Raw genomic sequence first — 20,896 nt, forward strand, 5'->3', positions numbered from 1 at the left:
GAAAGGTTTACAAAGCATCCGGGAATTTTGGGGTTGCGTGTCCATCAGGCCGTTGATATCACCGTGTCCAGCATGGGCTGCGTGCTGCACACTGTGTGTGTTTGCCGTGGGATGGTGCTGCTCCGCGAGGGCACCGCGCTTACTGCTCTCAGAAGCTGGGGCAGGAGGAGGGAGCAGCTTGAAGTAATAACCCTGGGCAGCACGTGGCTAGGTCGCCAGTTCTGTGACAGAAAATGTCTTGTATCGCTAAGCCCCTGCTAAAGGTCACGTGTTTTAAATGCAGCCCTTCGGAGGATTGCTTTCCCTGGCTCTAGGTCCTTTGCTGTGTCACACCGTACTGACCTCAGGTGTAAATGCTGACAAAATGATTTCATTTTCTGTATGGGCTTGAGGCTGCCAGCTGTTACCTGCTTCGTGGCACAAGGTGCATTTTGGAAGCTGGTGAGCTTGGTAATGTCTCTTCTACAGACATGACTGGCTGGGGAGATGAGGGGAGAGCAGTGGGTGGTGTGCACCTTGACTTCAGCAAGGCTTTGGCTCTGTCTGCCATAACATCCTTGTAGGTGAGCTTAAGAAGCCTGGGATAGGTGAGTGGGCAGCAAGGTGGGCTGAGAACAGGCTGCCTGTTGGAGCTCAGAGGGCTGTGATGGGCAACACAGTCTGGCTGGAGGCTGTAGTAGGTGTTCCCCAGGGGTCCCAGGTGGGTCTGGTTGTGTTCAACAACTTCATCAGTGAGCTGGGTGAAGGGATAGAGTCCCTCCTCAGCACGCTTGGTGATGGTATGATGCTGGGAGGAGTGGCTGACACACCAGAGGGCTGTGCTACCGTTCAGCGAGACCTGGACGGGTGGAGAGAAACCTGATGAGGTTCTACAAGAGCTAGTGTGGGGCCCTGCACCTGAGGAGGAGTAACCACATGCATCAGTACGGGTACCGGGCTGAGCTGCTGGAAAGGAGCTCTACAGGGAAGGACCCGGGTGTCCTGGTGGCCAGCAGGCTGATGGTGAGCCAGCAGTGTGCTACCTGGAGCATAGAAAGTTCCATAGGAGCATGAGGATAAACTTCTTCACCGTGAGGGTGGCAGAGCTCTGGCACAGCTGCCCGGAGAGGTGAGGAGTCTCCTTCTCTGGAGATATTTGTACCCACATGGACTCTGTGTGCAGCTGCTGTAGGGAACTGCTGTGGGGGTTGGGCTGGGGAGGCTCCAGGGGTCCCTTCCAACCTCCACAGCTCTGGGATTCTCTTCTGTGTTCTCCAGCAAAGCACAGGTGCTTTGTGCCGTTAGGTAACAGGGACAGGAGGATGAGGTGCTCCCATCAGCCTGGGCTTTCCCTTTCTGACAGCACACAGGAACGCAGTGCCCTGTTTTCAGAATAGCCCAGCTGCCTTTCTGGAGCTTCATAGCAGCGGGGCCGTGTGAGTGGGAGCACCACGAGGGCTGATGCATTGAACTTTGCTCTTGGGTGGTCTTGGTGCGAACCGTGCGACCCGAAAGCATTGCCCGGTGGATATGGGTATAACTGCCACCGCATTTTTCATAACCGATCCTTTTTGCTTCCTCGTAGGATCACATTGTACCTCTGTAATGGATCTGAGCGGGGCGTACCTCGTTAGCACTCAGAGCCCTTCCCAGGACAGGACCCTTCGTGGGTGGCTTCCCATAAAGCCACATTGTTCTTCCAGAATGACGTGGGCTTGATGCAACCTAAAAGGATTTTTTTGCAACCTAAGTGGAGACAGAGGTTTTTTATAGCTGTGGTAGCCTGTTTAATCTTCCTTCTTACATAGAATAATGCTAATAAAAGAAAGATCAGTCTTTCTTAGTCTCAGCCATACTTTCAATGCAAATGACAGACCTTGGAAATGTATTCAAATAGAAGTGGCAACATATGGTTTTATGCGGTGGGATTTGATTTCAGCGCTCATCTTGGATTTGGGCCAATCTTCAGGCTGGAGGCTTCGTCTACAGTTTCACTCTCTTTAATCTTCCGGGATAAATTATATCATGTCATGCAAGTCAGCTCGCTGTCTCCTGAAGCGCACATGTTCCCAGCTCTGACTCATCTGATGATGGTGTGAGATAGCTGTGAGCAGCCGCCGAAAGCCGCAGGTTGCTGCTGCTTCTCCCATTGCTGTCAGCTCCCCCCGGGCAGGGCTGCTGGAGCCCGGGCTGGCAGTGGGCTGCTGGGCTTGGGGCGCTTCCACTTGCTCCCTCATTGAATTCCCCAGCCCTGAATGGCTCGTAGTTGTTTGTGTCAGCTCTTCTCACCCATGTGCAGCTGTCTACATTAGATTTCCCAGCAATCCGTCCTTCTGGCTTTTACTGTTGAGTGATCGTGTGTGCCGTTGTGAAGTTCCTTCCATTATACAGGAAGGAGCTTTTTTACGTCGGCTCCATCTTCTCTGAGTTGGGTACAAGAGAGGCACAGTTGTTTTGAGCTCAAGCTTGAGATGAACCTTTTTGTTCTTGTTTCTGCTCCGACTGCTTTGTGGGGATGGGAGGGTACAGGGAGCATAGGAAGAACTTGCAGTTGGTTGGACTGAAATAGCATCCTGTGTGCTCTAGCAGCAAGTAAATGGCTTAGGTACTAATGCAGGGGTGAGTGAGGCTGAGCAGCCCATGGGGCAACTCAGGGAGCGGGTTCTTCGGGTTTGTTTGGAGCAGGGGCTGGATCAGGCCAGGTACACCTCCAGAGTCAAACTGTGCTGGTGGGCAGCTGCTGCCTTCGGTGCTTGCAGAGCGAGTGAGTTCCCCAAGCTCTGCCAGCTTCTGGTTTTCTCTTCGGCTCTTCCTGGTGGAATCCAGCCTCCTTGCAGCCCTGAGCTCAGCACTTGGCCAACAAGGGCAGCTTTTCACAAGGAGCATGCTTTGCGAAGGGTGCTTATTCTGTTTTCTGAGTTCTTAGGGTTTAGCTGGAAGCACACTGCACTTCTAAACACCGTGTTTGTGAGTGCGCCCTCAGCGCCCTGCATACAGGTGCCTGTGGGTTGCTGGGCCTGCACAGGGCCCACAGGTGCAGGCTGTGGGATGAGGCCATGAATATTGATGGTGTGTTATTGAGTGGTTCATCGTAACTGCTGTCACCAGCCTCTGACGGAGATCCCCTGGCAAAATTCCCACTGATGTCAGGTACTGACTGCATATAGCTGAATAATAACCCAGATATGAAAGTTTTGCATGGGAACGACAGAAGGTGTGACATATACACTGCAAATATATTTCATTCAGCCATAACAGACAGCAGAATGCGTAGAGGGAGATCACCCAGCAGCCCACTGCATGAAGTGCTTTGCAAATGTAATGATCAGCTCCATTTAGCTTCCAGTGAAGTCTGTGCAAGAAGTCCCCCTGGGCTCAGGCTCAGGGCCTTTGTCTGTGTGGAGATTCACACTGCAAGACAGACAGAGTTAAAAAGAGAAAGCTAATGGGGGGGGGGTGGTAATAATAATACATATTTTCTAGAGTTTGCTTTTTGGGAATGAGTAGAAACCTGAATCGGGGACTTGGTTGTGCTGTGGGAGGTGCTGTTGAAACCCTTGCTCCAGAGAGTTCAGCTTCTAAACAAGTACCCATGGCTGCCACCAGTCCTTACTCACCTTTCATTGGGTAATTTCACAGGAATACTGCCTGACAAGCTGCTCATAAGGGAAGCAGCAGCTGATGCTCTCAGCTGTGAAGCAAGGAGCTGTGGCAATAGCTTGCTGGAGCTACTACCACTGTTTGAAGTGGCTGGCTTCCTCATGCCATGGTCGTGGTGATGGGGTGTGCATTTGCCTGGCAGGGACACCCGGCACATCCCAGGTGTTTGACTGATATCTGGGTAGGAAAGGAAGAGCCCTCTTGGGCTCACCAAGGAGTTTGCTCTTCACACAAAAGGAGGGCAGCAGTGCCCTCTCACCCTCCCTTTGGTTTTCAGCTTATTTAGTGCTTTGTGATTTTGTTGTGAATGACTCCAGGACATTCATCTGCTGAGAAAACTAGAGCCGAACCAGAGAGGCTCTGAGGAAGTAATAAGATTTAAGCAATGTTCAGAGACCTGCTTTATCTTAGATCTGATTTCTCCCTCAAGTTGGATGTGTTTCCTGCCACCAGGCCTGTATTACAGCTCTGTAATTCTGACCAGCTGATCGTTACGCTGATGTACTTCGCTCCTCATTTAGCCTGTGATAACTTTCCTTTTTTCCTCTCTGTAATCTGTTCTTCTTCCTAATTACATTATATTACAGTGGAGAACCAGTCCTGAACCATAAGGAGGCCGAGGCTTCCTGTGGCATAGCCTGCTGGAACTGCTGTGTTCGTTTGTGCCAGCAGTGGTCTCATGACATTTTTTGGGGGAAGGAAGGTAGGAAGAGGTCCGGTGTAACTGCTGCTCAGGCATTGACCTGTGGTACCTCAGCTGGATTTGTCACAAAGAAGAATATTTTTAACAGAGCAAGCGTGTCCAGAGGGGTATTGAGCAAGCACGGGGGCTGCTCTTCACGTTCTTAATGCTCTCCCTTGCAAGCTGTGGTTTGACAAACACGTGGCCACTCTTTTGTAGGTGTGCGGAGAGAAGCAGCGCTTTGAGAAGCTGATGGAGCACTTCCGAAATGAAGACAACAACATAGACTTCATGGTGAGCACTCCTTATCTGCAGACTTGGGCTTCGGCGTTGGCTCTGTCTGCTCCCGCTGTCACACACAGCACCAGGCTGGATATGGCTTCTGACCCTTGCCCTAAAATTATCGCAGTACCATTTTTTAACATTCCAAACTGTGTAATATAACTCTGGTGCTTCAGCTTCAGTTAAATTATCTCCAAGAAATGTCGAGTCCCATAGTGAGGTTAATGGGAAAGAAGCCTTTGGCTGTGTGTGCTGTTTCTATGTGGCAGGATAGCAGCATCTGCAGTATCAAGAAGCATATTCTGTACGTGTGCCAACATCCTCAAAATCACAGACAGGGAAGTGTGGGAGAGACTCATTGCAGCTGTCTGTCCTTATCTGGGGATAAATATAGCAGTAGTTTTCACCACTTTGGTTCCTCATTGTGCATGTGCATGATTATTCACCAAATCCACTTCCCTGGAGCACAGCAGAAAACAGCAAGAGAGGAAGATCTTACTGGCACACACAGATGCCAGTGCCAACTTGCACGGTGCAAACATGTGAAAGACAGAGGGTCGGGACAGCGAGGATGAGGTAGCTGGTTATGTGTTTGGTACCAGAAATACTTCTATGTCCGTTTCTTTAGGTCTGTGGCAAGGGAGTGGTCATGCTGATTAGAACTTCCATTTTTAATTACAGAGCAGATGCAGTTCAGGTATGGTCAGTGCAGTCCCCCTTGCACTGCTCATGGCCAGTGCCTCGATTGTGACATGCTCCCATCTGGAGGTGAGAGAAGAGCAGGGTTCCCCATCTGGTCACATTCACTGTTCTGTTGTCTCTGTTAAGCATGCGTGACACTTTATACTGTTCAGGTGCAGGGCTTTGTGTTAAAGACATCTTTCTGCCAGCAATTAGGTGTTAAACCAGCTGGTGTGGTGCCTCCTATGGGTCATGAAGATGTGGGTGCCAGTGACTTGCAGCCCCAGTGGGCAGGGCCAGGCTCGCACCCACAAGAGGATGGCAGAATAAAAAGAGCAAGATAGGATGACCTTGTTCTCATAGTCCAAAAGAAAAAAAAAGTGTTACAGGGATCTCTGCAATTTTACTAAAGTTAGCAAGCTGCTCTCAGTAACTCTGTGACACGTTACAGTTGGTTTTGTTCCTTATTATTGCAGTCCCAGTAAGGACACGTTGCTAGTCACGGTGTTGGTTAAGCGTTCTCAGATGTGCGTTTGGTTAGCCTGTAATTTAGCAGGAAGATTTGTCTGTCTCCAGTGCCCGACTCAGTCATTTCTCCCATGCTGACAGGGAAGGTATTTGGGAGCAGGAGAGCAGTGCAGCTTAGTGCAGGCCTGAAGCAAGACAGCGGCAGCAGCCTGCAGCTTGCCACCTTGCTGCGAGCGGCAGCGATTGCCCGCTGCTATTAAGAATATCCCTCATCATTCCTCATCTGTAGTTAAGATGAGAAGCAGTGTAGTGTTAAGGATGGAGTAGGGAGCGTGAGCATGAGCCCAGTGAGCCGTGAATATTCAGCATCCATCTGGGCAGCCTGTTTCATCTTCAGCAAAACTCCCTGCTCCTCTCAGGCTGTAAGCTGAGGATAGCGGTGAATCGCTTGAAATAGGATAAATACATTTTTTTTTTTTTTTTTGGAACTTGCCCAGATACTAATAAAGCCTGCATCTTTGGGTTGCTTATACCGACCGAGGGCTTGAATGTATAACAAGCCTAAAGCTTGAAGAGAGAGCTCATGAACAAACAACTTGGCAGGCCTGCTCGTTCCTGTCGCCATCTGGCCCTGATGCACTCCGCATGCTGCTGCGGGCAGTACCCGAGGAGTATGCCTGGGGGCCTGGGGGGCGAGGGGGGGCTGCAGGGCTGCGAGGAGCCGTGCTGGAGGCTCTGCCGTGCTGTGCTGCGGAGCTGCACCGCTTGCCAAGGCTGTACTAAGGCAGGAATCGTTCCTTTCTGCAGGGTGGAATCAAACAGGTCCCGGAGCCAAGTCTCCAGGATGTAATGTGAAAGCTCGAGTAATTCAAGTAGTTGCAAGGGTTGAACGCAAACAGAGCTATTCCTGCAGGAGCTGGCTTTCAGGCTGCCCTAGATGGAGAAGACGAGAGCTGTCTGGGAAGCTGGAGCTGAAAGGGGCTGCAGCTAATTGCATTGATCTGATGGGAGGAAAGAGAAACAAAAAGGCAGAAGTATTTTAGGGAAGGTTCCTGTTGTTGACATTGACATACTTCATTTTAAATGCAACTTGCTTAGATTAATTTTCTTTGACTTGATAAATTCCTTAGTTGTGTATGTAAGGATCTGAGAAAGGAAATGAAAGTTTGGCCCCAGTGCTGCTAGAGCCAAAGCAAGTATAACAAGAGCTCTTTTGAAATACGGGAACTTGGCAGTGGGGGATTTGACAGGACAGCAGTGTTCAGCTGGCCAAGGCCAGCACCAGCATCATGAGGAACCAGAGCTCCCCAGGGAAACTGGAAAGAGTCTTTGGCTGTGCACAGACTCAAAAACTAACTTGTGTAAGAAGCAGGTACATGGTGAGGGACAGGAATAAGACGTCACAGAGCTTGTTGTGTCCATGCAGCCCCTGATGGACCCGAGGTAGCTCAGGCTGGGAGGAGCACTGTGGGGCATCCCAGCCAAACCTGCCGTCAAAGGCTGCCGTGCAACAGACATCTCCCCATGAGTTTATTCTCTGAGAAGAATTATCTCAGTAACTATTGAGAACTTGGTGTTATTTCTGTCTCAGCATCTCTAGTGGTTGGGTTCTGCCCTGGTAGGACCCACCAAGGACTAGGCAAACTTCCTCTGCTTACAGATTGGATTTGATCACCTGAGAGCTGAAGGAGTGTTGGGGATGTGCGGAGAGGGATTTGGCTGTGCCTTACATTCCCCAGCTGGACAAACCTTTGTGTGGTTTTGGGCACGATTCCTGCCCTTCTGCAGGTACCTTGCCCCACTGTCCATGGGGCTCTGGCCCCCTTTGCTCGAGGGCCTTGACTTGCCTGCACTGCGCTGGGGTGCAAGCCACAGTTTTTAAAGTATGTTTTCTACAAATAACAAAGCACCTTTTATGAAGTCCTTGCAAGCCTGAATCCAACACTGATGGGATAGAAAGCTGCAGAATAGCAAATGGCAGTTTCCCTTGGCAGTAACCATAGCAAAATGCAGTCACTGGCAGTGCTGGCTGACCCAGGGGGCCTGGCATCCCTTCGGGCTCTGAGGGCCAGCTCCAGTGCTTGGGATTGGGAGCTTTTGGAGAGGTCCAGAGGAGTCCACGAAGATGATCAGAGGGCTGGAGTTCCTCTCTTATGAAGACAGGCTGAAGTAGCTGGGCTTGTTCAGCCTGGAAAAGAGAAGGCTGTGGGGAGACCTCACTGCAGCCTTTCAGTATTTAAAGGGAGTTTATAAATGTGAGAGAAATCAGCTTTTTACAGATAGTGATAAAACAAGAGGGAATGGCTTTGAACTAAAAGAAGGGAAATTTAGACTGCGTATCGGGGGGATGTTTTTTACTGGGAGCGTGGTGAGGTGCTGGCACAGGCTGCCCAGAGAGGTTGTGGATGTCCCATCCCTGGAGGTGTTTAAGGCCAGGGTGGATGGGGCCCTGGGCAGCCTGGCCTAGTACATGATCTAGCAGCTGGCAGCCCTGCCCGGGTTGAGGGGTTTGGATCTCGATGATCCTCAGGGTTCCTTCCAGCCCCAGCCATTCTGTGATTCTATGACTCAGGGCCGTGGCATGCTGATGTGTGGTGGCTCCTCTTGCAGGTGGCTTGCATGCAGTTTATCAACATCGTTGTGCACTCAGTGGAGGACATGAACTTCCGAGTCCACCTGCAGTACGAATTTACAAAGCTGGGCCTGGACGAGTATTTGGACGTGAGTATGACCGGGCTCCCACACGTGGCTGGCACTGATCCACACAGGTGGGCTTATTTGGTGCCTGAGGCCGCGAGGCCTCTGCCGAAACCAGCAGGCCTGGTGGCTGACGGGACGGCAGCCTGGAGCCTCCCTGCTGCTGGGGGAGGGAAACCCGCCGCCACGAGCTGGAATCGCAGGCTGGGAGCTAAACTGCCAGCTTGCCTGGTAACGTGGGGAGGTGAGCCACAGTCGTCTGCTGTGGTGGTGGCACGGCCAGCACTGTGCTGGAGGCACTCACTGAGATGGTGGGGACGGGCGCTCCTTCGGCCCATGTGCAAAAATCCTTCCTTAGAGCACTTTCTCCTGCTGGCTGCATGCTTTCTGCAGTAACAGGAGGTAAGACTGCTTACTTTGGTTTGAAAGTTCTGGATGTTTGGTCTTCAGAAGTGACTGTTTTTCATATATGATCTCAGCTAATGTTGAAATGCAGAGAGCGTTCCTGAATGATGGAGGTGGCCAAGCTCCCAGTGCTCTCCCTCCCCTTTCCACTGTGTGCAGTTCTGGTGCTTCAAGCTGCTGCCGGTGCTGAGTGACACCTTTTTGTTTTTGGCTATACAGAAACTGAAACACACAGAGAGTGACAAACTGCAGGTGCAAATTCAAGCGTATCTGGATAACGTTTTTGACGTGGGAGCATTACTGGAGGATGCAGAAACCAAGAATGCAGCCTTGGAAAGAGTTGAAGAACTGGAAGAAAACATTTCCCACGTTAGTACAAAACTGAAGTCGCCTTTCCCTTTGGAGTGGTGCAGAGCCTGCTCTGCATGTGTGCTGTGGTATTGCCCTTTTCTTTTGGGAGGTGGTCATGCAGGCATAGCTAGAATCTCTGGGGTGAGGAGTGTTAAAGGAAGCCTGTGGACTACTGTGCTTTTTTTTTGGTGGGGGATGATCAGATATCTGGCAAATAAAATAATTATGGAAGTCTTGTGCAGGTAAACTTCCTGGGTGCTTCCTTGCAGTCTTTTGAACCTCATATGGTGCATGTTTGTGTTAATGGGTGCACCACTTGCTTCAAAGATGTGTTCATAAGGTAATTTTTGACCTGATGAGAAAATGTCTCTTTCTGCCTTTTAATTACTTTCCTATTTCACACAGTCCCCAAGTTGCTGTAAAGAGCTAGAATGGCCTTTTTAATGTGGGGCTCACCATGCAATTTGTGTGTACATCAAGGGACAGTTTGGCCTGGGCTGTGCCGCACAGGAACATCATGGCTTTCAAACTCCAGGTTTTTGGGGCCTGCAAAAGATAAAAAGAAATCAAAAGACCATAGGGAAAAGAACAACATGCAAACTCTCCTCCTTTCATTGCTAATTAAATAAGGTCTGTTGTGAGAGAACATATTTATAGGTGCTACCACTTCAGCACCTATTGACTTTGCAACAGTACCATTGTAATATTCTGTGTTTCAGATCAAACTTCAGTGTATATGCAAAATAATTGCATTTTAAGTTCTGTATCATAGAATAGGCTCTCTTAACTGCACAGGGTCACGAGTGCAGTCCAGCCAGGCTGCCTGCAAGTCATAGCTGAAGGATAATGCTCATCATCACAGCTGACCTTCAGCTGGGCACTTAGTGCCACCTGCCTCCACACAGGATCCCTTTCTCTTCCAAAGACTTCAGGATTTGGTGGAAAACCAATAGTTTACCACATAGCACTGCTCCAGCAAGTGTTGATGACGTTTTGGTTGCGAAAGGTATCGTTACTAATATAATCTATTTCTCTATTCTATGATAGTTATCTGAAAAACTTCAAGATACGGAAAATGAAGCCATGGCAAAGATTGTGGAACTGGAAAAACAGCTTATGCAGAGAAACAAAGAACTGGATGTGATTCGGGTAAGCGTGATGGGAAAACTCTGGCTGGATGCCACGTTTCAGGGGAGGGATCCGGTGTGCATTTTGTGTCTGGGAGGTAATGGCTGTTTTAATGGGCTGAGCAATTTCTGCTAGCTTTCTAATTTTGAACCCAGGACAGGTTTCAAGTAGAATGACTTGTCTGTGCTCTCAAAGATGGGCTTTTAACTCTCTGAATGTGCCAGCAAATCAGTGAACTAGACGAGTACGTCGTATTGCCCAGGTCTGTAGTGTTTCTGGTTGAGTTATGCACATGTGGTTGGCTTTGGAGAGGAGTTCAGGGTAGAACTGTAGTCTTTCAGACTTCGGTTGCGAAGCATCTAGCACAACCTGCTTTCTGTGTACAATCCAGACATTATTTCTTGGTATGCTATTTTAATAACAGAAATTATTAATGTAATATTAACTAACCTCACCCTAAGTGTTGTCCCAAAGCACGACTGGTTTCTAGGGTTTCTTCTGAATGTCTGCCATGCCTGCTTGCAGATACAATCTCCCCTCCAGGTCAGGAGCTCTGTTCCTACTTCCCTCTATGGGTCAACATCTGCTCATAGGCAGAGCAACCAGCAAGGCATCCAATACTCTGTATTAGAGGAGAAATTGAGGTAGCATACCTGTTCTGTATATTTAAGATTAACATAAGAAATGGAGACATTATAAAAAACAAAAAAAAAGTAGCAATCAGAAATTGTGTGTCCCCGGGTGTTGCTACCTGATGAGATTTCTCACAGGGCTCAGTACTGCACGCAGCCTTAATGCTGGCGTGGGAAAAACATATAAAACAAGTTCTTCCTTACCCATGAAGATGTATGGTTTGCATGAAAATGCCTCCTTAGATGATGCCTGGCACAGTGCACAGTCTGGCGTGGGGCTCCCTTCTGTTTCTGATGTTGGTATTCTGTTTTACGCATACAAATGCAAATCGCTCGTTTCTGTGGCGTTTGCAGGAAATCTACAAGGATGCAAACAGCCAGGTTCACACCTTGAGAAAAATGGTGAAGGAAAAAGAGGAAGCCATCCAGCGACAGTCAACACTGGAGAAAAAGATTCACGAACTGGAGAAGCAGGGGACCATTAAGATCCAGAAGAAAGGCGATGGTGACATCTCGATTCTTCCCGTGGCTCTGGCCTCTGGGATGGTGCCGGCGGGGGCAGAGGCTGCGGCTGGCACATGTGTCACACCAACTGCTGGAGCTGCATCTTCTGTACCACTGCCACCACCTCCACCACCATTACCAGCCTTAGCAGCAGCATCTGAAGCAGGTAAGGAGCATCTTGTCCCCAGAACACATGCTGGCTGTGATCTGGAGGTGGTTTGTTATTCCGGGGTCAGTCACAGTGGCCTTACGCTGAAAAAATGCCAAAAAAAAAAAGGTTGCAGACCTTGTTTGTCTGATCCATTTCTGAGCTCTGAATTAAGCATTGAAAAGTACTAACTTCCTTCGCGAGGGTGGTTTCCTCCCGTGTTTGTACGCTGAGGTGATTTGGTGAAGGGTCGGTGTAGTGGCTGGGCGGAGAGGTGCGGAGTGGGGCAGGGAGGGTAGTGGGCCCCGCTGGGAGTTGTTCCGCATCTGCTTGTGCCATGTTGGTTCCTGTTCACCACAGGACCCCTTCTCTCCTCTCCTTTCCACAGTGCAAAATGGCCCTGTAACTGTGCCGGTGCCACCTCCACCGCCACCACCGCCTCCACCTCCGCCCCCAGCGCCGCCGCTGCCAGGTCCCGCCTTGGACACGGCTCCTGCCGCCCCGCTGCCCCCACCGCCCCCGCCGTCAGCACCCCCCCTGCCCGGCGCCGCCTCTCCCACCGTGGTTTTCAACTCAGGGCTTGCAGGTAAAGCACCCCGTGTGTCTGCCCGGCACGCAGAGTGCTGCTCACAGCGTGAGGGCACGCTGACTAGAGGGGGCAGGATGCTGAGGTGGGAGTTCTTTTCTCTTAGGCCTCGAGGTAATACTCGTCATCTCAGTCTGGTATTATACTTAGAGGGGTTCGTGAAAGGAAAGCTGATTTCTCAATTAAACAGATTTGGTTTGATCTGTAGGAGATAGCTTCTTCAGTGAAACTGAAGCCGCTGCCAAAAATATTTTTCGAACGTGATCATTTTTGGCTTAAAGCGAGCAAAAATGCAGAACTTCATGGTTTTGATTTCTTCTCAGCACACGATGAAGAAAAATCTGTGCAGAAGAATGGCAAGCTTTTGTCATGTTTTGGACGGAAGGAAAGTTTCCTGACCGTCTTTAATTGTGTTTTTATGTACTCTCTATCCTACGCCAAGCATCCCGTGCAGCAAATGACTGTTAATTGGTGTCACACTCCTTCCCCTCCAGGAAATCTTGAGAGCACATTATGATTCCAGAAAGAGAGACTGAAGAGCTCTTATTAATAGCTTTTTTCTTTCTTTCGTTATTATTTTTTTTTTTTTTTGAAAAGCTGATAAAGTATTCCAGCCTTTAAAATTTCTTCTGAAAGGAAAAAGCATCAGGAAGAGGAGGCAGAGGGTCCCAGAGTAGATTAAAATAATGTAAAAAAAAAAAAGGGAAAAAGAACAGAAGATGAAGTGTGGTTGAGGTTACAGGTTAACCTCTCCCCGATGGGTTTTGCAGAGCAGCACAGTGGTTCTGCAGCACGCAGAGCTCAGTGGCCCCATGGCTGGGGCAGCAAAGCAGAATGCTGGCAGGCAGGTGCGCCCTTCTGCCCGGCTGTGCTGCAGCTTGCTGTGCTGATGGGCTGGGAGGGACCCATGGAGGGGATGGCATCACTGTATCTGTGGTCTGAGCTGTGTTCTTTCTTGCTGCTTTTTCAACCTGAAGCTGCTGGCTTGATTTTTGTCGTGCCCTTTAGCATGTGCTGCAAGGAGAGGTTGTATCAGAGAGGTTTAAAATGCCCCTCTGGTTTCTGCTGCCAGCTTTTCACTTGGACTGGGGTGCTGGGGCAGTATGTCAGACTGCAGAATGTTTAAAAAACAGCTGAGTATCCAGAACGTTACCCAGATATGTATGCAGAGGCTGATGGCAGGGGATGCTTGACGTGGCCATGGTAGTGGTGGGACATGCCCATAGGCAGGATGGGCATTTTATAGTGGGTTAGAACTGAAAGGGAAAATGAAAGCACCTTTTCTTGATAAACTGGTTACATAGCAAGTAATGTTTCTCGGGGCAGGACCCTTCTGGGTTGGGGGGGAAATGGATGCAGTGATAAATCCTGCTCTTCTGACCATTGCTAACATGTTTTTCTCCATTCTTTCTGCTTCCTGGTAAGATGGGCCGATCAAGCTCTTCTGTAGGTTGCTTTCTGCTAAGTATTTAACTACTTTCTCCCCTTTCCCTCTGTCCTGCTTTGCTGTGTCCTGTGTGTGCCCGTGACCGTGTGTGCCAGTCCAGGAGGTGGTGGGAGGGCCGAGGCGGGTGCAGAGGGGTTGCTGGACACAAGGCATGCGTTAGCTTTGGGTTTGCTGCCAGCCAGCAGGATTTGGCCTCTCCCAGGCCCCGATCCAGCAAAGCACTTCAGCACGTAATTAAGATGTGGCTTCTTTTGGGCTGTCCTCCAGCCATGACTGCGTCCCCACTGTGCTGCCCTGAGCAGTGCAGTTCTTGAGGACGTCACCTTGCCAGCTGACAGCATGTTTCGGTAAGGGAGAAGGAAGGAGATTTTGAAGGCATTTTGTTCAGCTGCAGTGGGAGCTGGCCCACGAGGCAGTTAGCTTCCTTTCCTGTCCTGAAATAACCCGGGAGCAGTTACTAATCTATTCTAATGTATGCATGAGATGAAGATGTGTTTTTCACGGGTGTTTTAGCTTGGGAAAAAAAATATCTTTATTTTAGGAGTTACTCAGGATTAAACACATTCGTTGTACAAAGAGTAAAACCATTTGGTTTAAGTGAGCAGAAGTTGATCATGTGTGTTCGTGTCTTCCAGTTGGATAAATATATTTCTCAAAATATTCAGACTTTCAAGCTGAATATTTATTGTGCATCTTCCCTGTTACTCACAGTTATTTGTTTCGAGCAAATTCTCTTGACAGGAATTTGTTCTTTGCAGTGTCCCTGCAAAATGAGCATGACTTGGAATGTACGTAGACACACAACTCAACTGTTGCTTTAGAAGTGGTAGGACAAAGTGAGGTGTTTTCAGCATTCACCTGGTTCTGGTGCACAACAGGAGGCTGTGCCCTGAAGCAGGTTGTCTGTCATGGCAAAAACATACGTAATCTTTAGGTAAAATAGTTATTTGCTCAAGTGCTTTGCAAGCTGGGAAAGCATCTTCTGAAATCGAGGAGAAAATAATCTAGCATCTCTATCTAGCATCAAATAGCTAGCAGGATTCTGCCCGCTGTGGATGCAGGGTAGGCAGCAGTCAGGACTTCATTGGAGCAAGCTAAGTCAAACGCAGATCAGATCATCCCCACCTTTGGGAGATGCAAACCTGCTGGGGGGTGCAGTGAGCCCAGAGCTGGGTGGGAGGGTCGGGATGCAGGGTGTGGGGTTGCTGTCCCTGCCTGGCCCTGCTCGCAGGGAAGGGGCTCTTTTCTCCAGCACTGGAGATGAAGGAACGAGGGCTTCTATTTGCTGTTTGCAGCTTGGAAAGAAATGGTTTCTTTACTGAGATTTTGGAGAGACACATTGATTGATCACTGCAATGAAGATCCTGAATTTGCAGCAACTAACAACCATGTGTTTTCATCAGTGTACAAGGAACTGAGCACTGAATTACCAAAAATGTTCGTGCACCCTCCAGATCTGTTAGGAATAGGAATGAAGTTGTTTTCTTTGCTCCGATGTTACTTTTTGTACTCTGCTCGCTGATTAATGAGAGTAGTTTCTGTAGCTTCTCTGTGTAGGTTACTGAAACACTAATTCTGCATGACCTGAAAAGATGAAACCCATTATTTCGACCGTGTGAAAGCTCATGTGTGCTGCAACCCCCTATTTTGGCTTTCAAAGACAGCCCTGACCCCTCTGAGGGAGCACTGCCCCATTGCAGCAGTGAAACCTTGGGAAAGGAGCTTTTTTCCTTCTTGTCACCTATTCTGGATGGAATTTTGCGATGCATCTACTGCCAGCGACGCATCCTCCCTCCACCTCAGCGACGGAGACGTGTCCTCAGCTGGCAGCTCTGGCTGTTGCTGAAGGCTGAGGCTACCATGCCTTCATTGACGTGGATGGCGCTGCTTGCTGTGCTGCTGTTAGCAGCTGGGTTTGGGCTGCATGTGCATGGCCGTGCACCAGCTGACGCCGAGGTGGGCTCCGCAGCCAGCAGGACAGGGTTAAATTTGGCTGCTCCATCCATTTTCTTTAGCGTTTAAAAATAGCATGGGCTTTTAAAGCAGCCCAGACAACGTGGGGCAATAAAAGTAATAACACATTTCCTTTTGTGTAGCTTTCACAGCCTCTGGCGTTCAGTCCCATTCTGCAGACGCTGTGCTGAAGCAGCCGGAGGGCTGGATAAAAGTCTCTCTGCACTGCCTGCCTGTTAAGGCAGCAGGATCTTTTCAGGCTTCTCAGGGTGATCACTTAGCTCTGGCCAGTTCTTCCTCCAGTGCTGGAATGCCAACTCTAGAGACCGCGGTCTGGGCACGTGGGGTGTTTTTCAGCTGTCGGGGAGTTGATCATTTCCTTTCCTTTGGTGTCTTTAGCTGTGAAAATCAAGAAGCCGATCAAGACCAAGTTCCGCATGCCGGTGTTCAACTGGGTCGCCCTCAAACCCAACCAGATCAACGGGACGGTCTTCAACGAAATAGACGACGAAAGGATCCTGGAGGTATGAGCACTGCTTGCTGCCTTCCGCCTCCCATTTCCATCCACGACTCCAATCAGTGTTGGCCTTTGCAGAGAGAGACTCTGGCTGACAGCTAGGGGTTAGGCTGGTGTGTGCCAGTGTACCAGGGAAAGAGGCCTTAAAGCAGCCCAGAGTAGGGCTGAGCACTCAGGTGCTGCATGGTCCCGGTGCCGTGATGTAGATGCACGTGGCTGGATTAAGTCTGAGTGCTAACATGAATATTTGCCTGAGCTTCTGAACGTGTGTAGGGCTCTTGGGGCTGGAGGCCAAATTTCCTGATTACTGACTCAGGAGCGTGTGTTTACTACGCTGTGCAACCCCTGCCTGAAGAACTCTGCTGTAGCCACAGCAGCCACAGGGTCTTACTGCAGGTCTGGTACAATGCTGGGCATTGTGGGATTTAATACTTGCTGTGGGAGGGATAAATCATTTTCTTTCCTTTTTAGGATTTAAACGTGGATGAATTTGAAGAAATATTCAAAACAAAAGCCCAAGGTCCTGCCATTGATCTTACTTCAAGCAAGCAAAAAATAACTCAGAAAGGGTCGAACAAAGTCACGTTACTGGATGCAAACAGGGCCAAAAATCTTGCCATCACTTTAAGGAAAGCTGGAAAGACGGCGGATGAAATCTGCAAAGCCATTCACGTGTAAGTAAAACGCTTGTCAGCAAAGAAATCATACTCAGGATTTACTGTGGGTTTTGGGAAGTGGAATGGCTTTGAATTGGCAGTTGATGTAAATGTTTTTGCATCTGGAAAAAATCCATAAGTAAGGATGGAACCAATCTGAATTCCCACAAATCGGGTTCCCTTGTACTACGGTATGTTAACTTGCAGTTTTGTGTCGCTCTATCACTATATGGGCTTAACAAATTAACACACGTTTCATTAAAGAAGCTAATTCGTGTTCATCCACAGTTTGCCATTGCGTACCGAATTTCTCCTTCGATGTACTCGGTACTTTTTGTTCTAATGAACACTCCAAAAGCAGAGCATCAGAAAGAGGCAGCTCTTGCAGCTTGCTCCACAAAGCACAAGTTTAGTCCAAGTGCACTGGAAGCGTTTTGCATGCAGTGAGGTTTGTGTAATCGCCCCACGCATTGCCAAACCCAAATGTGATACAGGTGTGTCCGAGCATGATTGCAGCATGGGATTCTGCTGTGCCCCATCCTGCGGGGTACGGACCCAGCCTCCCAGCTCCAGCCCTCCAGCTGTGCCGCTCCTTCTTTGGAAACAGAAGCAAGGTGCCAAGCAGCAGCATTCACATCAGCTCTTGTGTCCGTGCTGTCTCTGCACAGTAAGCGTGTTAACGTCTTTATGTGCAGGCAGCTTCATGGGCAGGCTTGTGTCCACGGCTCTGGGACACCCCCAGGGACGGTGCCCACCCCCTCCCTGGGCAGCCTGTGCAGCTGCCTGACGGCTCTTAGGAGAAGAAATTGTTCCTAATATCCAACCTGAGCCTCCCTGGCACAACGTGAGGCCATTGTCTGTCTTCCTATCGCATAGGTTTGACCTGAAAACGCTGCCAGTGGATTTTGTTGAGTGCCTCATGAGGTTCCTGCCCACCGAGAACGAGGTGAAGGTGCTGCGGCTCTACGAGCGGGAGAGGAAACCCATCGAGAACCTGTCCGACGAAGACCGCTTCATGATGCAGTTCAGCAAGATCGAGAGGCTGATGCAGAAGATGACCATTATGGCCTTCATAGGCAACTTTGCCGAAAGCATCCAGATGCTGACCCCGGTGAGTGGGAGACGGCCCCTGGAGATGGGTTAGCTGTGGGGGAAATGGTGTCTGGGTGTTCAGCCTCCCTCCCTGTGGGAACTGCTGTCTGTGGTGCAAGTCAGGCTTGCAGGGCACGATGCAGCCGTGTGCTGGCGCGGGGCAGTCAGTGCAGGTTGTAGAGATTTTAGTTTTCCTAAGACGGTGATGGTTTGAGTGTCATGGAGTCATTCTGAGTTCTCACAGAGGCAGAATGAGAAACAATTGTATGAATGAAGAAGTGCTTTTCTAGATATATTTTCATGTATCAGTGACTCAGAGATGCCAGGCACTGCTTGTATGGGAGCTTGTACCCAGGCTGCTCCACATAGTCCTATTTATTTACCCTGTAGAAGTTTAAAACCAGTCTAAATGAAAATCTAGTTGTTTGTACCATCAGGGAAAATTACTGTCAGTGCTGGTCTGAGAGCTCTTTGAAGTGAGTCTCATGCATCTTTCACAGTCATAAGGACTGAAATATAAATACAGTTTTCCTCAACCACATCTGAGTGTTAGAAATCTGCAGTGCAAATTAATTTTTTCAAATCCTGACGTGCCAGGACAGGATAGAATTCATGCTAGGGCACACTGTGTGGATCGAAAACAAGTGTTTTTTTTTTTTTTTTTTAAGTATGGAAGTGTTTTGAATTTAATTTTACTTTTGGGTTTGTTGTGCATTAACTGAAATTCTCCCTGTGTTTACTTGCAGCAACTTCACGCCATAATAGCTGCATCTGTCTCAATAAAGTCATCCCAAAAGCTTAAGAAAATACTGGAGGTAGGTCTGATTTTGGTTGTGTTTGACCACTCACCAGTGCATCCCCTTATGTGTACTGAAAGTGCACGAGGATGCTTGCATACAAACTCTCCTTTCAGTGAAACTCCTTTCAGTGGTTTCTGAACTGTTGTGCATTTGCCCTGAAAATTCACGCTCTGCTCTGTTCTGCTCTGGCAGATCATCTTGGCTCTCGGTAACTACATGAACAGCAGTAAGCGAGGAGCGGTGTATGGATTTAAGCTACAGAGTCTAGACCTGGTGAGTAAACCAGAGGTGATGAGGGGACACGAGCTGAAATGCATTTCTTGTAAATGGAGAGTGGCTGCTGGCTGCTCGGGGCTCGTCGGTGCTTCCCAGCTGGTAGAGGCAGCAGAGCGTGCCGGTCAGGGAATGCGCTTCCCTGCACTCTGCATGAAATCACCCTTACCAGCATTTTGGCAGCCCCTCAGGAGAAGGCCACAGATCCTCAGACCACAGTGGAAAACCACCACTAAACACTTACGTGAGCCTTCACAGCCGTCTCTATCAGATGGAGAAACGTTCGGGAAAAACCAACACCACTTCAGTCAATTTGTTTGGCGTCTGCTGCACCTTAACCCAGCAATCTCGTTGCTTTTTTCTCTCCAGCTCTTAGAAACAAAGTCAACAGACCGAAAACAAACCCTGTTGCACTATATTTCTAATGTTGTCAAGGAGAAGTACCAGCACGTATCCCTCTTTTACAATGAACTTCATTACGTGGAGAAGGCTGCTGCAGGTACTGTAACCACGGCCGTGTCCTTAGCGTACCTGTTGGGCTCTGAGTGCTTTCCCACTCGGACCATCCTAGGAATAAAACCAGCTGGTTTCAGTGCTGTCTAGCAGTGTGGTAGCAGAGCCAATTTAGGGGAAGACACTTGGTGCCACTGGGTTGCCTGACCTAGCACACACACCAGGGATCCGTGCTGTCACTGTCAAAGCAGTGACCTCCCGTGCCTGATGCAGGGCAGTGGCAGCCACTGCTGTGGTTGTGAACACTTTGTAGTGGGGAGCTGGTCATGCTGTGGGTTGGGCATTTGCACAGCAGGAGCGATTCAACAGTTTTGTTTTATTTCCTAGTGTCTCTAGAAAACGTCCTCTTGGATGTGAAGGAGCTCCAGAGAGGCCTGGATCTGACGAAGCGCGAGTACACCATGCATGACCACAACACGATGCTGAAGGAGTTCATTCAGAACAATGAAGGAAAGCTGAAGAAGCTGCAGGATGATGCCAAAATTGCCCAGGTATTTCTTCATTCTCGGGGTCTGAATGACTCGGAGAAGCAGAGCATGCTCTGCACGTACACGGGGTGTTTTCTGCTGACGCTGAGTTAGTCTGAAGCGGGGTTTGAGTGAAGAGGCACAGTCTCCATGGTTCTCCTCTGTTCTGATTTGAATGTATAAAACGTGCATTGCTCGTGGAACAAGGATCTGTCATTCTGTCATGGTGTATAAAAAAAAAATTCTCCCACGATGTTACCCTCACATATTCTTACCACTCGTTTTTTCTCCTTCGTGGTGAGGCCAGCCTTAGGTTAATTGCTTGTGGTGGTGTTTTTCCAGTAATTTTTCTTCTAGCTGCAGATATGTCTTACCTCTGTGAGCTTGGTGACAGCCCTACAGATGTTCTTCTTGACAAACTCTCTGGTTCAAACCCTCCTACTCGCTTTTGAGGCTGGCTTTAGCCCACAAGTGAATAGCAGCATGTCATGGCAAGGGCTTGCTTTTATATACATCACAGGTGCAGTTCTGTGTGTTTGCTCCTGTCCACGTGCCAGGTGTAGGTGTGCCGGTGCCAGCCAAGAGTTCCCACTTCGAGAAAATGTCGACCCTATACTTTGAGTTCTGCGGTAATGGCTGGTGAATGTATCTTGAAATATGTGCTTTTTGTAGGATGCCTTTGATGATGCTGTGAAGTACTTTGGGGAGAATCCAAAGACAACACCCCCCTCCGTTTTTTTCCCGGTGTTTGTCCGATTCGTGAAGGCCTACAAGGTAAGCAGGAGCATCCTCCCCTTCTCTTGTTGTTCTCAGCATGGCTTGCCATCTGTTGTCTCAAGGTTCCCAGCAGCACAGCTTGTAGCTCCCTCTAGCTTTGTGCAACGTGAGCACATCAGCCCCAGCCCAAGGCCGCACAAATAGTTGTTTTGGGATTATTTTCAGGGCTGAAAGACGGCACAGCTGTCTGAAACTCTG

The 20,896-nt window shown here is 49.1% G+C and overlaps 1 protein-coding gene across 7 annotated transcripts in view; it reads left to right on the forward strand.

Annotated features, from left to right (window-relative positions):
- Positions 1-20,896, forward strand: part of FMNL2 (formin like 2) — a 111,687-nt gene that overhangs the window by 82,626 nt on the left and 8,165 nt on the right. For all 7 annotated transcript variants that reach the window (XM_021399988.1, XM_021399986.1, XM_021399987.1 and 4 more), the window contains exons 10-23: positions 4,541-4,615; positions 8,363-8,473; positions 9,074-9,223; positions 10,253-10,354; positions 11,320-11,635; positions 12,006-12,203; positions 16,003-16,127; positions 16,592-16,794; positions 17,653-17,887; positions 18,615-18,683; positions 18,861-18,941; positions 19,311-19,440; positions 19,782-19,945; positions 20,594-20,695. In XM_021399988.1, the coding sequence (XP_021255663.1) occupies positions 4,541-4,615; positions 8,363-8,473; positions 9,074-9,223; positions 10,253-10,354; positions 11,320-11,635; positions 12,006-12,203; positions 16,003-16,127; positions 16,592-16,794; positions 17,653-17,887; positions 18,615-18,683; positions 18,861-18,941; positions 19,311-19,440; positions 19,782-19,945; positions 20,594-20,695 (2,061 nt within the window). The remainder of the gene's footprint in view (positions 1-4,540; positions 4,616-8,362; positions 8,474-9,073; positions 9,224-10,252; positions 10,355-11,319; positions 11,636-12,005; positions 12,204-16,002; positions 16,128-16,591; positions 16,795-17,652; positions 17,888-18,614; positions 18,684-18,860; positions 18,942-19,310; positions 19,441-19,781; positions 19,946-20,593; positions 20,696-20,896) is intronic.

This window comes from Numida meleagris, chromosome 5 (genome assembly GCF_002078875.1).
Source record: "Numida meleagris isolate 19003 breed g44 Domestic line chromosome 5, NumMel1.0, whole genome shotgun sequence".
NCBI classification, from domain to species: domain Eukaryota; kingdom Metazoa; phylum Chordata; class Aves; order Galliformes; family Numididae; genus Numida; species Numida meleagris.